At 40.9% G+C, this 18850-nt stretch overlaps 1 protein-coding gene across 3 annotated transcripts in view; it reads left to right on the forward strand.

Moving 5' to 3' along the window:
• The window catches only part of CREBRF (CREB3 regulatory factor), a 22211-nt gene extending 4775 nt beyond the window's left edge, over nucleotides 1-17436 (forward strand). For all 3 annotated transcript variants that reach the window (XM_082213494.1, XM_082213495.1, XM_082213496.1), the window contains exons 2-9: nucleotides 8715-8904; nucleotides 10071-10196; nucleotides 11828-12899; nucleotides 13335-13529; nucleotides 13770-13959; nucleotides 15187-15260; nucleotides 15792-15914; nucleotides 16729-17436. In XM_082213494.1, coding sequence (XP_082069620.1) covers nucleotides 8791-8904; nucleotides 10071-10196; nucleotides 11828-12899; nucleotides 13335-13529; nucleotides 13770-13959; nucleotides 15187-15260; nucleotides 15792-15914; nucleotides 16729-16844 — 2010 coding nt within the window. In that variant the 5' untranslated portion in view covers nucleotides 8715-8790 and the 3' untranslated portion in view covers nucleotides 16845-17436. The remainder of the gene's footprint in view (nucleotides 1-8714; nucleotides 8905-10070; nucleotides 10197-11827; nucleotides 12900-13334; nucleotides 13530-13769; nucleotides 13960-15186; nucleotides 15261-15791; nucleotides 15915-16728) is intronic.
• The last annotated feature ends 1414 nt before the right edge of the window (nucleotides 17437-18850 follow it).

Consider the following 18850-nt stretch of genomic DNA (forward strand, 5'->3'; position numbering starts at 1 on the left):
TCTTTCTTTGGCAGCTTTTATGCCTGCCATAGCAAGGTATCATATTCCTTGCTTGGGAATAGAATCTCAGTCATGTTTGAGGCAACTGGAGACAACCAGTGCACTGGAAAACCAACTTATACCATTGTTCTTTAGCACTTTTTAGTGGTTTGATGAGAACTTTAAGTGCATCATTCAAGAAGAAAACATCTTCTGTTCCTTAAAGATATTTTTTCCTAATACTGTAAAGAATTTAGTATTTTTGTTTTTCAGGAGCATCCTCATGATTGCCACTTATCACAAAGAGGCACTCATTACCTCTTGGGCCCTGAGCAGTGAGGGGCAATGGAGGAACAATTGTTTACTTATTTAAGATAGTTATACCCCACAATTTAGCCAAAAAGGCTCTCGGAGCAGCTTGCAAAAATCAGTAGTGAATTGGCTCCTGCCCTCAGAGTCACAATTTAAAAAGAGATGACACATGAGAAAAAAAGAATAAGTGGGAGGATGGGAAAGCAAGCACAAATTTTAAAGTCACAGTTCCTATAGCACAGTTATATCGTTGTGTCTAAGCAGATTCTGGCTGTCTAGAAAAGCAGCAGCTGGCTGACTGGTTGACAGGCCTTCTGGAAGTACTCTTCCCCCAAATTCCGTTTCTGTGATAAATTTTAATTGTTTTTATTCTTTGTAAGGCCTTTAAAACATTTTATGTGCACCACATAGAAATTCTGAATATTAAATGGCATAGCAGTCAGTATCTTTAAAAAAATCTCATCGCAGTGGCCAGGAGGACAGAGCAACTCCTGTCACATATGGCAAGTCACTCTTTACTCAGCACCTGGGCACATATGATGACTGAACTGTGTTAACAGAGACATAAGTCACAGTGATTACAAGTAATTTTATCGTTTAAAAGGTGGCTAACCTGAGGCCCTCCAGATGTTGTTGAACTACAGCATGTCCTCCTTGACCACTGGCTGTGCTGGCTGTGGCTGATGTGATTTGTAGTCCAACAACATCTGGAGGAGCACAGATTATACACCCATGCTTTAAGTGCTTATTAAGCGTGGCGCTGTGGGTAAAAGCCTCAGCGCCTAGGGCTTGCCGATCGAGAGGTCGGCGGTTCGAATCCCCGCGGCGGGGTGCGCTCCCGCTGCTCGGTCCCAGCGCCTGCCAACCTAGCAGTTCGAAAGCACCCCTAAGTGCAAGTAGATAAATAGGTACCGCTTACCAGCGGGAAGGTAAACGGCGTTCTGTGTGCTGCGCTGGCTCGCCAGATGCAGCTTTGTCACGCTGGCCACGTGACCCGGAAGTGTCTCCGGACAGCGCTGGCCCCCGGCCTATAGATGTGAGATGGGCGCACAAACCCCAGAGTCTGTCAAGACTGGCCCGCTCGGGCAGGGGTACCTTTACCTTTACCTTTTAAGCATGTCATAGGTGGCTTTTGATGGTTCCTTAATGTCTTCCTGGTGGCCAGATTGCAGTGGATCCTAAATTAGTCAGGAAAGTTCTATTGAATGGCACTGGACAGGTGCAATAATGGCTGAAGCATTGTTTCTTCACTACCATCTCTCACAGAGTAGGCTTGATTGTGTGTTTTAGCCATATGTCATCAAACTCTTTGAGTTTTCCACCATCTATGTCCCTATCCTTTTCTCGGTTTCATCATCCTTTCGTTTCATTACTTCCAGCTCACTGAAAAATCATTGAGCTGTGACTAGTAGAAGAGGATGTGTAGGAGCAACCATGTCCAGTCCCAGACTCATCTCTGTGTGGAACCAGCTTTGCCAATGAAAACCTCCTCAGGAGGTTTCTTGAGTGATCTTCAGGGTCAGGCTGTTCACATTGGTACACCACCCTTCAGAGAGGGATGGCTGTTATCAGCCTGAACCTCAACAGGAAGTAGTGGCTTTGACTAGGAAATCAAATTAAATCACCCTCCTAGACCAAATGAGAAAACCCAAGTAAAATATTTGATCTGTACAGCCCCCATGATTGTCATAGCAGCCTCAGCATGTTGAGGTCCATGTGTAGGGGAGTTCTGAGCACCAATCTAAGACCACCTAAGTTTAGACAAGGAGACTGTTAGACCGAGTTGTTGGAGCACTATTGGAATTATGAACACCAGGTACAAATGCTCAGAACTGGAATCCATTCAGAAGCGTGCAGAGGCAGATGGGATCTTTATAGCCAATGGCAATGCCCAATCTGTGGTAGTTCTGCACAGACTACTCAGATGTACACAACTGAGAGGGATCTGCTCTCAGCTTATCGATCCATGCCTTGGTGATACAACTCAGGATAGCTTCATCATAATCAAATCAAATTTTCTTAATTATTAAGCAGCAATACCTTGTGAGTCCAAGAACAAGTTAGCAAGGCATCTTGAGCCATGGCTGGGAAAAGGACTTAGAAGAAGGGCTAGGCAAATGTTTAGCTGACCTTTTCACTGGCACCAGCAATTCCTGTCACTCCTGTAATTCCAGTATTCTCCCCTTACCTGCATTAACTGGAATGGAGGCATCCTCCAACTTCCCTCCTCAAATTGCTGGATGCTAAATTTCCTAGTTACCTCATGATCAAGCCAGAATAGAGGCAGTACCAACAGCAGACAGCTAAAAATGCAAGATTAAAAAATCACCCTACTGGTTGTTAGCTTCAGAATTAGAGCACAAATTGAAAATAATTTGATCATTGAAGATTTCCCAATCCTTGCCTCTAAACTATTCCCCTACTAAAAGTTTGTACTAGATTGACCTCCAGGGTTTTTTGTTTGTTTGTTTGTTTTTTGGAACATGTATCAGTTGCATAATTTCTTAGCTATTTCACTTTCTGTTCTGTTTGGATTTCAAGTTTTTAGGAGAAACAGAAAGTGTTTTCATTCATACCCATGATAAAATGAAAACGAAATTCACCTGTTTCCATAGTTCATTTCTAAAGTACATTTAACGTTCAAAGTACTATATAGTGGTGTTTTTTTACTGCACCTGAGCAAATTTGGTGTGTTCAGGAAATGACGTTTCTGAGGGAAGTATTTCTTTTTAACTCTTGTAAATACTGGTGGGGAGTTAATGGCTCATTACTGAAAGTAGTTTTAATACATCATCCCTTACCACCGCCCCCTGCCCGGACATGTATAAATAAAATATGTAGGCCCAAAGAGGGGTCCTCAACCTTCTGGGACCCATGAGCATTTCTGAAATTTTAAGGTTGCACCATGGGCACTACCACAAAATGACTCTGCTTGGCATATGGCCATCCTCAAAATGGACAGCATTGAATTCATAGTTTAGGGTTCAGTGCAATATGGCATGTCTTCTACAGAATTATAACTCCATAATCAATTTACCTTTGAGAGTTTGTTCACAGTACTGAGGGGAAGAAAACTTTGTAATGAACGCAGAAAACCTCCCTTCACAGTGGCCACAAAGATGAAATTTTGACTGTTGGCTACAGGATTGGGGATAGGTAACTCTGTCTTAAAATAGACTGACAAGCTAGCTGGCAGTGATATGGACTAGTATTTGCCAACACGCTTATGTAATGTGCGGAAGCAAAGTATCACTGCGTAACCAGTTAGCTACTGGACATGAATTCTTTCATAAGGACACATTCATAGCATGAAACAGTTTTCGTAATCTGGCACCACGGTCTTGAATGCTAAAGTTGTTTTTGAAAGCTATTAATAGAGCAGATGATTCTTTTGTGCATTTCAAGTCTTGACTCTAAAGTGTTCTGTACACCAGGCAGCAGACAGAAAAAAAGATCTTTCTATAAATACCACTCTCTGCTTGAAAGGCCACCTTCTGTAAGACAGTAAAAAAAATGGTAGGAGCAAGAACTCACAGATACAAACGAGAGAGAAGGGAACTTGCTTCCAGAAAGTTTGTAATTTTGAGGAAAATAAACCTCTTGGTCCCCTACATCATCAAGAAGAATAAAAAGCAAGTTTTCTAAGAGTAAAACATCTGGATACAATTTGTCATTGGGACTTCTTTGAGGGTTGAACTAGACATAGTGTTAATTGTGTGAATGCAATTAATGTGCACATTTTTTATCTCCAAGTTGAAGCTTCTCTAGAAATGTGAACAATAGCATCAGATATGTGATTTTTGTCAGACCTGGCAGGGGGAAAGTGTGAAACTCTTCCCTCCCCGATGATGCCTTTGGCTACTCAGGCTTTGCTATGACTGCTATTTACATAACCCAAAGTGTGCAAGTTAATTGCTTTCAAACATTTAACATATCTAATTTAGCCCTGATGGTATCTTATGAGAAGGAAAATATTGGGAAAATATGGGCATGTATACCTCGTGTTGTTAACTAGCATTTTGGACCTCCAAAATCTCTAAAACCAGGTGCTGAAAATAATGCTAAAACTTTTTTGAAAAAAAACTAGTTTCATGTTTTGCACAAATTTCTTTGACAGAATTGTCCACGTTAAAGTGTTTTGGGCAGGAAAAAGTTTAGAACTCATTGACAAGTCAGAAGAGTAATAAGGACAGAATCTGTATTCTAGGTACAACTGCTAGATGTGATAAGCCAATAAGTCTCTTCCCTTTTGTAACTGAAATGCTTATGGCTTCCAAAGGTGGCCTCATACTTTGCATGAAGGTTGAGAATACTATGGCTTGACTGAGTTGTACCTGGGTGTTTTCAGAATACACACTTGTCGCTTCCACTGCACATGTTTGCTACAGGTAAGTTAGATGGCAGGGATGGGGAATTGTTTTCAACCCAAGAGCTGTATTCCCTTCTAGGCAACCTTCCAGAGGCCATGTGCCAGTGGTAGGCAGGGCCAGAGACAAACGCAGTGAGAGCGTTAGATGCAAATTTTACTTTCATACCATAGGTTAGCATCTACATAAACTCACATACCTCTCTGTATCTACTCAGAGAAGCAAGAGACATTATAAGAATTCAAGGACACAATCCAGCCAGGCAAAAGCTTCAAGGAAGGTATGAAGTAGAGCTAATGAGGGGTGTGGCCTGGAGAGAATGACCAGACAGTGAGGGGTGGAGGGGCACATTTGGCCCTTCAACCTGATGGTCCTAACCCCTGATCCACGGGTTCAAAACTAGTGATGACTATTTTGTTGTTGTTTAGTCGTGTCCGACTCTTCGTGACCCCATGGACCAGAGCACGCCAGGCACTCCTGTCTTCCACTGCCTCCCGCAGTTTGATCAAACTCATGCTGGTAGCTTCGAGAACACTGTCCAGCCATCTCGTCCTCTGTCGTCCCCTTCTCCTTGTGCCCTCAATCATTCCCAGCATCAGGGTCTTTTCCAGGGAGTCTTCTCTTCTCGTGAGGTGGCCAAAGTATTGGAGCCTCAGCTTCACGATCTGTCCTTCCAGTGAGCACTCAGGGCTGATTTCCTTAAGAATGGATAGGTTTGATCTTCTTGCAGTCAATGGGACTCTCAAGAGTCTCCTCCAACACCATAATTCAAAAGCATCAATTCTTCGGCGATCAGCCTTCTTTATGGTCCAGCTCTCACTTCCATACATCACTACTGGGAAAACCATAGCTTTAACTATACGGACCTTTGTCGGCAAGGTGATGTCTCTGCTTTTTAAGATGCTGTCTAGGTTTGTCATCGCTTTTCTCCCAAGAAGCAGGCGTCTTTTAATCTTGTGACTGCTGTCACCATCTGCAGTGATCATGGAGCCTAAGAAAGTAAAATCTCTCACTGCCTCCATTTCTTCCCCATCAATTTGCCAGGAGGTGATGAGCCCAGTGGCCGGGTGGCAAATTTGATTGTTGCATAAAGTGTGGAGTTTTGTCGTTAGCAGAAGCTTAAATTGAAGAAGATTCTCTAAAATATCAGTAAAACAGTTCTGCTCTTGTGGTTCTAGATTATAAATCACCAGGTATCACATTAGAAGTCATTCCTTTAATCCTGTTCCTTATGTTTCAAAGTATTGCATAGAGTGCTCAGTGCTCTCAAGTTGTGATCCTTAGGCAGTATTTAAATTGTACAGTGGAAGTTAATTGATCCAGAGAAGCTTTTGAAATGACTGCAGGTTTGTAAAATTAAAGCTGTGTGTGAGGAGATAGCTTCATGTTTTAGAGCTCTTGTTTGTTTTATAGTCTTGTGGTCTATGATCATACTGGTGGCACATGGATTAAAATGCTTCAGGCGAGTTTTCTTTCACATAAATTGGGTGTAAGAGATACATGACTTTTATTTTCTTAACCAGTAAGTGCAGATAAAGCATTCTTCTAATGTTCTCCACTTTGCAACTAAAGGAACTAGTTTAAGTGGTGGTCAGAACCAGGCCTGTCTTGTGCAACTCTGTTTGCCTGCCTGCTGCTGTGTGACTCATGGTCCAGTTTGAACCCAAACTTAATTCTTGTACAGTGGTACCTCGGGTTACAGACACTTCAGGTTACAGACTTCGCTAATCCAGAAATAGTACCTCGGGTTAAGAACTTTGCTTCAGGTTGAGAACACAAATTGCACAGCGGCAGCGGGTGGCCCCATTAGCTAAAGTGGTACCTCAGGTTAAGAACGGACCTCTAGAACGAATTAAGTTCTTAACCCGAGGTACCACTGTACTGTATTCACGAGCTTTCAAGCTGATCTGCAGCATCTTTTATACTGTACTAAATTTAGCTTTTTCAGGAAAAGAGGCATAATGAGGCATGTAGAATGGAGGCAGGATATTGGAATGATAGGTATGCCAATTTTAATTTATGAGCATACAATCCTTAAACAAGCAGAAGAAGATTTTTGTTGTTTTATGGCAGTCATTTGCTTTACCTCCAGCTTTCTGGATAAAAAAGAAGAAACTTCGAGGACTTTTTTCAGTGAATTGATTTTAATTGGGGACTTTTGCTTCTGAACTAACAAGCAAATTCATTACAGCAACCCATTGTGAAGCGCCATGGTGCTGAGTGGGTTATTCCATAGATGTTCCTTTGCATAATCTTGCTGTTTGTGGTATGCTGAAGGGTTGCACAGTTGGTGCCTTGAGGCGATCTGCCAAAAAGCCTAAACATCAGGTTTCAGGGGTGGCAGGGAAGCTGGAGTAGCTAGAAATTCTAGGACAAGTATTATTATTCAACTTTAAATGGGTAATCCATTGCATAATTGTCAAAAAAAGTAGATTTATTGGAAGCAAGACATTATTGGGACTCTGCCTTGTTCAGGCATGATTATGGTGCATTGTGGCTTTTTGAGTGTTTTACTGAGCTCATATTAATGACAATTATTCCTGCTGCAGCACAAAGCTGGTCAGTTATCTTCCATATGCATCTTAGGACACCACTTACTATACCTGAGTCATGTCTCCTTTCCTTTTAATTGAATTTTGAGGCATGCTTCACCCTCATACGAAAAGCTTTTGGCTTTAAAAGGTGTTAGAATAAAAACTATCCATTCTTACCTCATGGTTCTGTATGAGTTACTGTTCTAGGTGTTCCACCTCTGAGGGCAGTCTGCTGCCTTTCTGTATCAGGAGTTATGAGATAATTTGGTCACACCTGATACAGAGTAGGGCAAAATACATAGTCGCCAGCAGAGGCTGCTTGGAAGAAGAGAAACCCTGAGTAGTCGATCAGGCAGAGCCACCCTGATCAGTGTCTCCTGTGAGTGGACACTTTGGGAATTATATGAACATTTTAATATCCTTCTTCTGGCACACTGGCAATTAAAAACAACAACAAATAATAGAATTTAACTACCACTGAATATGAAAAAGTAGTTTACATGCAGTAGAAAATATACCTTAACCATTCCAATAATACGAGAGGTTAAAACAAGTTAACCTACAATTTTTCCAGCTATAACAGCAGTCTTATAAACACACATTATAAAATAATATTACATATTAAAATATTGTGTGGGGGAGCACAAACAGATGCTATGCTAGAATATGCCTTGTAATATTAAAATAAGGCTTGTAGCTCTCTGAAAAGCCTAGTCTCAGTTAACCATGTCCCGGTAACATCCTGTTTGGATTACTGCAATGCGTTCTACATAGAGCTGCTTTTCAATACTGTTTGGAAACTGCAGTTGGTTCAGAATACATCAACTAGATTACAAAACGTGACTAAGCGAATAGAACCTTTCTGGCCGGTCTTAAAACAGCAGCACTGCCACCTGATTTGTTTCCAAACACAATTCTCAGTGCTAGTACTGACCTTTAAAGTTCCGAAAAGCTTGAAACATGGATGCTTAATGGAACACCAGCTATTAAGATAATTCTCAGGAACCCCCTCTCCACTGCCTCATATGTCCACATATTCAGTCTATTGTCAAATCATGTCACTCTCCATTTCAACATTTCATAAATATAGTCATTGCACTGTGTCTCTTCAACAAGTACTCCTGATTTTCATGCTCTCTCCTCTCTAGTGGTCCCCTCAGCTCTAGCCCTTGCTCTGCTGCCAAAATCATTCACTTCTCTCATTGCTTTGAATACATCTTCCTTTTCTGTTTTATCTACTTTCTCCCCTGTGATGAAATTATGAAGTCCAAGAGAGCAGGTCCCTCCCCAAGCTCCTCAAGGCAGGGACTTGTCCTCTTGGACTTCAGAAAATCATGGACTCAGATCATGCTATGTAAAAAATCTCACAAACAGTGTTCAAACTGAAATTGGTGTACTTGCTCAGTTCTGACATTAGGATTCATGGGTATTAGGTTGTGGAAACTTTCTTTGTTCAGAAATTAGCGAGCAATCTTCATTTCAATGCAAACTGAATATTTGGTTTTGGTTTTATTTCATGCAGAAAGTCCCCAGAGAAAAGTTCCATGTAGTCGACACAAAGCTTTTTCTAGGAAAATAAATCTGTGAATCTCCATTGCATGAGTTATATGTTGCCTATTGACCCTGAAGAAAAGCTGGAACGGAATTTGCAAGCAAAGAAAACAACAAGTTTGGACTTAGGCTTAGGGGGTCTGGGCCTGGAAATGCCTCAGGTAATACCCAGTATTATATTTGCTTACCTGATATAAGAAGTCAATAAATTTTTCTTAGGTTTTGACTTTATGTGTTTTGAGGTGGCAGTAGAGCTTATCTCAGCAGAATAGAGAAGGAAACAAATTTCTATTTCAGAGAGTTGATGGGGGGGGGGGGAGAACAGCAAGAGGAAAGAGAATTGCTGGAAATTCCTGCCTCCTTGTTCCGCTGATGGAGCCTTGCCGCCACTGGATACAGCCAATGTTGAGTGCTTTAGGAACTTCTTGCTTGTGCTTTTCCATGACATGTGAATCTAGCATGTAGCAATTATCTGATTGAGGATGCCAAAGACAATATAATGGGAACAGAGGTATGGGAAACATAGGAATTGGCCTTCCTTTGTACATATACATTTCCAGATAATTGCTTAATATACAGTCATACCTCGTCAAAATAAAAAAATTCCTTCCAGTAGCACCTTAAAGACCAACTAAGTTAGTTCTTGGTATGAGCTTTCGTGTGCATGCACACTTCTTCAGTGGTATCTGAAGAAGTGTGCATGCACACGAAGCTCATACCAAGAACTAACTTAGTTGGTCTTTAAGGTGCTACTGGAAGGATTTTTTTTATTTTGACTATGGCAGACCAACACGGCTACCTATCTGTAACTGGAGTCATACCTCGTGTTATGTTTGCTTCATGTTACGTTTTTTCAGGTTGCGTCCCGCTGCGACCCGGTAGTACCGGAAAGGGTTACTTCCGGGTTTCACTGCTTGCGCATACAAAGTAGCGCTAAATCGCGCTTCGCGCATGTGCACAAACACCAAATTGTGCCGCGCACATGCGCAGATACAGCACTTCAGGTTGCGGGCTTTTCAGGTTGTGAACGGACCTCCAGAACGGATCCCGTTCGCAACCAGAGGTACCACTGTAAAGGCAGTGAGAAAAGGGATAGTTCACCAGCCAGTTTTCTTTTGTTTAGCTTAGCAAATATGCAGAACATGTTTTAAAACTGGCTAAACCCAAGCTGTGGCTCCTGAGTGACTGTTGTAATAAGGTGCTACCATTTAAAGAAGAGATAGAATATGTACCACATTAAAGGAAAATGCTAGCAATCACCCAGTAGGATTTAATGTTTCTTACAAACTGGTTGTTTGTGTTACAAATTATTAACATTCTGTTGCAGCCTAGTGTGAGTGGAATGGACCCTCCTTTTGGGGATGCCTTTCGAAACCACATGTTTTCAGAACAGACTCTGATGAGCACAGATCTGTTGGCTAACAGTTCTGATCCAGATTTCATGTATGAAGTGGTAAGTTGCTTGTATTTTTCTCTGAACTGCATAAAGCACAGCTTAGCCTCTCTCAAACGAGAAGGGGTGTGCCTTGCAGCAACCTGTGCACTGAAGGCCAGTTTGCTGTGCTTTGCTTCTCTATTAAATTTAATCACTAATTGAGGAATCCTCAGTTCCTGAGCCCAGCAACAGTGGCTTCTTGCCAATGAAAGGCTGACAAAGCTGGCTAAGAAAGAAGTAAAAAAAGAACTGTGCTTGAGTGGACTTCAAGGCATTGCTGACATCGCTACATCCAAGAGGAGTCAGAAGTGGTTGGATGTTAGAAAAGACGCTTTAAAAGTGAGGGAAATAGAGAAAGTGCTGGAAGACAACCAGCACTTCGTCCTGCCCCATGTAGAATCTCTTGTTGGGCCTGGTGAGGACCAGGGTGTTCCCATCTCCTATAGTTATAATCTGTGGGTTGCCATCTGATTTTATTCTGCTCCAAAATTGATTTTAAGCTGTATCGATTGATTTATGTTTTTAATGTATCATACTTTGATGTTAGCCTCCCTGAGCCCGGTCCTGGCTGGGGAGGGCGGGGTATAAATAATTTCTTCTTCTTCTTCTTCTTCTTCTTCTTCTTCTTCTTCTTCTTCTTCCTGAAAAAATCCCCCAAGTGAGAAAATGCCATAAGCTCCCTTGGCAACTTGTTGCCAATCTTGTTTTTTCCCATTCGAGCTGTTTTTCTTTGCCTTTAACCAAAGTCCACACTCAGTAGTTAAAACTATTGCCATTTGAGCTTTATTAGTACTATTTACACTTACGTAAGGCCAAACACATGGTTGTAGGATAGTATTATCAGTAAAAACAAGAATTTAAAACATTCAAAAAATTAAAATCGGCAATGAACTAAAAGCAGATTAAAACACACATCAGTGTGCTAGGTATCTGGGTAAACTTGCCTAAACAGGGTACAGTGAAGGTGCCTGCCTGTTATCAATAGGCAGGGAGTCCATAGTGTAAGTGCACTTACAAGTATCTGGAAACTGCCTCTGCTCAAATCTTTTCCTTAAGCTAATTGTGCTTGATTCCTTCAATATTTCTGAACAGAACTTGTCAAAGACTATTACCGTAGTTAAATACAAATGAAGGTGGTTAGAAAGCAAATAAGATATTTTGTATTTTATTCATGCACTTAAGTAAAATTCTTCAGACTAGATGATACAGCTTTGTGCTTTAGAAATGTGAGATCAGTGATCCCTTTCTCTCTTGTCCTAATTTTAGCAGTGTCACTGACAACTAACTCCGCTCTTAAAGTAGATGAGTCACTTATTTCTAGGCAATTATAATTGATGGGCTTTTCATTGAACTGGGCATGGGAACTGCTGACCTCTTAAAACCCTTTGATTCAAAGCTGACAGACAGACAGACAACACAATCCTATGCATGTTTTCTTGAAATTCCCACTGTGTTCAGTGAGGCTTACTTCCTGGTAAGTATGTTTTAGGATAGCAACTATTGTCCCTTGAGGTATGAATAGCTTTTGTAGGTATGTATGGTGCATGTCACCAGCCAACTAGTGCTTTTTGTGGTGTGGCTTGAGGGTGAATCCAGAGAGAAAAGTAATTTACCATTATTTACTGACATTTTTACATCTGCCACTGTAGGACAGAGAAATGGATTACCAGCAGAGTTCCAGGGATAACCACCTTTCTGTAGAGGACTGTAAAGATCTTGAGAACCTGGAGTCCTTTACAGACATTCTGGATACTGAAACCTCTTTCCCTGCAAATTGGGAGCAGTGGGACACTTACTGTGAAGATTTGACAAAGTACACCAAACTAACCAGCTGTGACATCTGGGGAACAAAAGAGGTGGACTATTTGGGCCTTGATGACTTTTCAAGCCCCTACCAGGATGAAGAGGTGATAAGTAAAACTCCGACTCTGGCTCAGCTCAACAGTGAGGACTCTCAGCCTGTCTCCGATTCACTGTGCTACCCAGAATTGCTGTTCAGTGTAAAGCAAACCCAGTTAACCTCTTTGCCAACGAAGAAGATTGCAACCAGAGCAGCAGCCCCCGTTTGTTCATCCAAGACGGGCCAGGCTGAGGCACCTTTATCAGAGTCTGCCCTGAAAGGAGGCAAACCCAATTCAAGCACACAAATCATGGTGAAGACCAACATGTACAATAATGAGAAAGTGAACATGCATGTTGAATGCAAAGATTATGTTAAAAAGGCAAAAGTAAAGATAAATCCAGTACCGCAGAGCAGGTCTTCCATGAGCCAGGCGAACGCTGATGCTGCAAAAGAAAACACCTGCTACTGTGGAGCTGTAGCAAAGAAACAAGAGCGGAAAGGGAATGATTCCCTCCAGAGTCACAGTCCAGTGTTGCCTTTTAAAGAGACTCAGGCTCTGCTCCTCACTCCACCTCAAGAAACTCCAGGAACTGTTGCTGAGGAGAACAGCCTCTCTGCCAGCACCTCTGTTTCAGATCCTTCACAGAAGAAGGAAGAACACAACTATTCCCTCTTTGTCACGGACAGTTTGGGTGAGCAGGCCGGTGCAGGCAAAGCTGATCCAGAGGAGGAGGAGGAGGAAGAAGAGGAAGAGGTGGAGGATGAAGATCACGATGAAGGTTTCGGAAGTGAGCATGAACTCTCTGAAAACGAGGATGAGGAGGAAGATTACGAGGATGACAAAGATGATGACATCAGTGATACTTTCTCTGAACCAGGTAATTTTAAGCTTGTAATCTAGAGCTATGTCTGCTGCAGGTATGGGGGGGGGGAGGAAAAATTTTGAATGAGTATGTTGGCAAGGCTGATGACCCACATAACACTTTTGTTAGTGGAAGAGTTGTGAATTATTTTTCAGTCATAACTCTAGAGTCAGTTCCCATGTCCATGTAGAGAATCTGTTTTTCGGCTGAGTATGCCTTTGACTAATGTGGCAGAAGGATGCAGAGTTTAGAATGCTGCACGGTTGTCTTCCTAGTCCTCTTTTCAAGCTTCAGAATCTTGTTTAGAAATGACTAGGATGGTCTCATTGGGTGAGTTTAAATGGAATGCTTTAGAGCCATTTAATGCAGGTTTGGGCAACCTTCTTTCTGCCCTTATTGCTGTGGTGAAGGGGGAGACTGCTGAACTGCAACTTTTTATGCCTTTCTTAGGGTATGAGAATGATTCTGTGGAAGACTTGAAAGAAATGACCGCAATATCTTGTCGAAAAAGAGGGAAGCGAAGATACTTCTGGGAATATAGTGAGCAACTAACACCATCACAACAGGAGAGAATGTTAAGGCCTTCAGAATGGAATCGAGATACACTACCAAGTAACATGTATCAGAAGAATGGATTACATCATGGTAAGAGCAGTCCCTTAACAAATGTTGTTGCTTTCAGGTGCATATGCAGCTTTCAAGAAGCTTGTCATAATTTTTTTTTTTTTGCATTCCAGTTGTATAATTGATTATATATTGTACTGGGTAATAATCATAACAGTGCCATGGGAGGTTGTAGGATAAAAACTATTTCTAAAATTTGAATGTAATTCACAGTATTCTAGCAACCCATCAGATAACCTGCTTTTATATATATTTTCATAGGGAAATATGCTGTTAAGAAGTCACGGAGGACAGATGTAGAAGATCTGACACCTAACCCTAAAAAACTGCTACAGATTGGGAATGAATTGAGAAAGCTAAATAAAGTGATCAGTGATTTGACTCCAGTCAGCGAACTTCCTTTAACAGCTAGACCAAGGTCAAGGAAAGAAAAAAACAAGCTAGCTTCCAGGTAAGGCGGTATAATAATAATAATAATAATAATAATAATAATAATAATAATAATAATAATAATATCACTAGCAGTTAAGATTATTACATGCCAAGGTGAGTGGATTCTTCTGTTCTGACAAGCATTTGCAGGCTAGTATTGTACTGCAAAAAGTAGGTTGTGCTGAAGCACGTGGTTGTTTTTCTCTCCCCATTCCTGCTTTTGTTGTATGTTTGAGGCATATCTGATTATGATGGTGTAATATGTCCAGCCTACACAAATGGCTTCACACTAAGCTATGCTATTTAAGCCTAAAAGTTGTCATACTTTGCAATAAACATCTGCATAAGACTATGGTAGTGTTGTCAGTCAAGGCTTAATGAGTGTTGGGAATTATCGTTCGGTATCTTGACTATTAGATTATACAGTGGTACCTCGCAAGACGAATGCCTCGCAAGACGAAAAACGCGCAAGACGAAAGAGTTTTCCGTTTTTTGAGTCGTTCCGCAAGACAAATTTCCCTATGGGCTTGCTTCGCAAGACGAAACGTCTTGCAAGTTCTTGCGAGTTTGTTTCCTTTTTCTTAAAGCCGCTAAGGCGCTAATAGCCGTGCTTCGCAAGACGAAAAAACCGCAAGACGAAGAGACTCGCGGAACGGATTAATTTCGTCTTGCGAGGCACCACTGTAAGATCTAAGCTATTATTTGTGTCCTCCCCCCCCCAACGGCTTATGCTTCATGCCCCCATGCGCATAAGGGAAATTGCGTAAAGTGGGGAGTACCCCACTTTAATAGGGAGAGCATGTGGGAAATGGAAATAGGTGGAGGCTGCTGACCGGCTTGCCCCAAGCCAGCCTGCCTGCCTGTTTTCCTGAGGAGAGCCAGTGCATGTGGTTGCAGCGACTGGCCATGGAGGGCGATGGCCAATAAAGGTGCCCAGGAGAACTGGTGTCAGGATGGGGGCAGGGAGAAGGCGTCTCCTGCCCTGTGCTGCTGGTCAATCAGAGGCCGCCTTCTCTCGTTCAGGCAGCAGCCCCAGGTGACTTCTGGGCAGCAAGCCTGAGTGAGAGAATGGCTATTTATTTATTTATTTATTTAGCGGTAACCCATGTGAATGGGGTGCACGTAAGTGGGGTGGGGATAGGGGCACCTGTATAGCATTGATGACTGCCAGTACAGTAACATCAGGTATGCTCTAAGACAACTAGATGGATATTCTAAGCTTCTTTTTTGCCTTCCGTTATCACAGAGCTTGCCGACTTAAAAAGAAAGCCCAGTATGAAGCCAACAAGGTGAAACTGTGGGGTCTCAACACTGAATATGGTAAGCCTTTAAAACAGAAAAAGACTTAATTAGCAAACTTGAAATAACTTCCTTTGTTGCTTTGTGTGAGCATGCTGTCTGGAGATAGGAGGCCATAAGGGTCTACTTGCAGCCTCAGCTCATGAGGCTTGAAATCTGATGGTCCAAATATATAATGGACAGGTCATTGTCTCCACGGAAAATAGTATCATCTGTTTTTTATTAGTAGTAAATTGATTAGCTACTTTTTGTCATGGCAACTCAAGGCCTTTTTAGCCATAGCACCTTGCTTGTGTAATTTTCCCAGGGAGGTTTAGCTGTGGCTTACATTAATACCTTTTAAGTGCATTTTTTATTTTCTCAGGCTTCCCCCTCTGTTCTATGTTAAGCGTCACTTTTTATTGTTGTGTTTGTATTAGTTATTTCAAATGGACTTGAAAATTAAAGGGGCATTATAGCAGATGTTAAATGAATAAATAGGGAGGTGTATTCTTCCTTCCCCAAAGGGTGCATTCCAGTAGACTTACATTGTTGCCTGGTCTCTTCTTGCAGATAACTTGCTGTTTGTGATCAACTCTATCAAACAAGAAATTGTGAACAGAGTGCAGAGTCCCAAAGATGACAGAGTAGCCAATATGGGTCAGAAGCTTGATGTACTTATTAAAGATACTCTTGGTAAGTAAATATCTAGTGTGATGGTACCAAAAATCATTAGTTTTTCTAAATGTTGGAAACAATGCTTGCACAAATACCATGACTTTAGACTATGTTCACCTACTACACTACCATTGACTTGACTTTTAAAATCACTTGAGATCTTGCTTTTAACTAATGCAACCTAACATCACAACAGCAGAGGCCATATTCAGATGTTTCAGGCAGGGAATATACTGTTCCAAACAACTTTTTAGGTTTTAGGTTTGTGCATTTGACTCTTTTTCTTCATTATTGGCCCTTCTTCCTAATTTTTGACATCCAAACCTGTTACCAATTCTGACAAAGATCCTTTCCAGGGAAGCAGAACCTGTCTTGGCTGCACATACCAGATATGTATCAGGATCTGCCTCACAGGCCAAATGCAACAAGTCGGTGAGGCCCCCCCACCTGTCAATCACCTGATGTTACAAACGACATCAGGAGATTTGGTGCTCTGAAGTTGTGAAACTGGAACTTCAAAGCATCTAGGCAGCAAAGTGCTGCTAAAAGCAAGTTTATTTCCTTTGTTTCAGTGAAACAGCTGTTGTACTTGGGAAGTTGCACAAGGGGGCTTTGTCCAAGCTCTGCCATTATCTGATGTCATACAAATGTAGCGCAGACGGGCGTGGCCTGCCCAAAACAGCCTCATGGGCCTGTTGGACCAAGAAAGACCTAAGGGGTTGAGGTTCCCCACCCTTATTTTATATGTGTAGGCACTAGCAAATCTTGAATTAACAATGAGCAGAAGGCAGAAAACACGCATCTGAATATATGTCTTCATTCATTTTTCCAGGGCCACCTGTATCTGGGCAGACATCAGAATTTGTGAACCAAGTTTTAGAAAAAACAGCAGAAGGAGATCCTACAGGAGGCCTTGTAGGGCTACGAATACCAACATCAAAAGTTTAGTAGACATCACTTGATCCATTCACATTGGTCAGAGCTCTGCCTGTGTCATGTACTACATTGTAAAATTATTTCTGGTCTGCATGTGAATTTAGCGTTCTATAAAACACAGTTTTCAGTTCCATCATTTTTTTCCTTTTTATAACAATGTAGTAAGATAAGTGAAAGCATGGTATAAAATGCTTACTGGCATTTTGGAGCATAAATCTTGTAGTTTTAAATCTGCTTCTGTCATAAATGTGGTGACTACATATTCATTTTTAAATTAAGTTTACCTAGGACCAGATAATATAACATGCAGGAGCAAAACATGTTTTTTGCAAGTAAAAATCTTGCGAAATGCCAAACGATATGGCAGGTTTATGCTCCAAGAAAAATAAAAACTTAGAATTCAGATTAAGAAAGTTTTTTTCAAGAATAATTGCTCTTTCGTTCTAAACTAAACAATAAGTTTTCTTTGCAACCATAACTTGTACATAGCACACCTGGCAATAATGCTAGTGTGCCATATAAAAAAATATAGTTTTCTGAGCTTGATACGGTATTTAAATGTCTGTGCAAGTAAGAAAATGTATACTCTTTGTGCCTTGTATTGAGGGGGAGGGTGGGTGGGGAGAAGTGTAACTATAAAATGGTAAGAAACCCTTGTGGGAGAGAAGATGTATAGATGGTCTCATGGGTTTTAACGTATTTGTTCCAGCTCTTACAAATTTTTGAATGTATATAGGAATATGTTGAAAATGTAGATATGCCACAGAGTCTATGTATTGTATAAAAGATGGCTCTAGAAAACTCATTTTCGGTACTTGGCCGGAAGAAAACAAATACTTGCACATTAATGCGATTGTTTATTTTTGTACCAAAGACAAATGCAACTGATATGGCAGATTGCCAGTTTAAGTAAAGTTTTGCACAGCTTACATGATACTGTACTGAATGTATAAAAAGAAAAAACTTAAAAGGTCAGGGTTAGGGATCTTACTGAACTGTGAATTTTTTTCTCTTTGGGTCCAATTGTCTACGGAAGGAGCATTCATACATAACTATTATTTTGCTGTTCTTCTAGTTCGCTTCATAGTAGATAAGTTGGCCATCTAGAAGTCTGTAAATCCTTTTTTTTCTGCACATGGTAGAAATTTTAATATATTTGGATTTTAGTAAGCTATTGGTAAAGAAGATTTTGACTTTGGAAATTAAAAATTTAGCTTGTAGGATACTTCCACCAAACAACCAAAATAAAATTATTTTTATTGTAATGTGTATATATGTAAAGAAAAGAGCTAAAATATCTAATTCCTTAGTTGCCACTTTTCCAGTTGTTGTATTATTGTGCATGTGATGTTTCCAAGGATCAACACAGGCTTAAAAAAAGAAAAGAATTTATAGATTTTATATTTTTGTACAGATATTTCAACTAGCTTCTTCAAACTTCTATGTGACTTATTGTTAACTTGTAGTTTCTATGATTGGGGGGAATACAAATGCGTGTGCAGTTTGGCTCACGAGAGTCTGCTTTTAGTCAGTGTTAAAGTACCAATGAAAAGCTTTATCTCTTGATGAGAAAGTTGTTTATGTCAAGACAGGATCATTATCTGGTTTCATGAATGCCTTTCCTCCCAGTTGTTTGATAGACAGGTGACTACATAACACTATTTATGAAGGATACCAAATAATTCAGATGCAGCTCCAAGTAAATACAAAAATCTCATTATCCCCCCTCTAATTCTTACATGCACCTTACAGTGCGATTCCTTATATCTAAATGGACATTGGGAATTGCTACATTCCTGTAATAGGCAAGCAATGCATTCTTTTTTTAAAAAGAAAGATTGAGGAAGATGTAGCTCCCACTGTAGAGTTGAACTACCCCAAAGCCTTTCCCCCCCCCTCTTTCTGTCTGCACTGCTGCTTATTGCTATCTACCTTTTCAAAAATTGATCTAAAGTATTTGCATAATTTCAGCACAAATTTGCATGTCATGATGGAGCTGCTTCTTTTTTTTTTTAAGC

Source organism: Podarcis vaucheri (genome assembly GCF_965113315.1).
Source record: "Podarcis vaucheri genome assembly, chromosome: 2".
NCBI lineage: Eukaryota > Metazoa > Chordata > Lepidosauria > Squamata > Lacertidae > Podarcis > Podarcis vaucheri.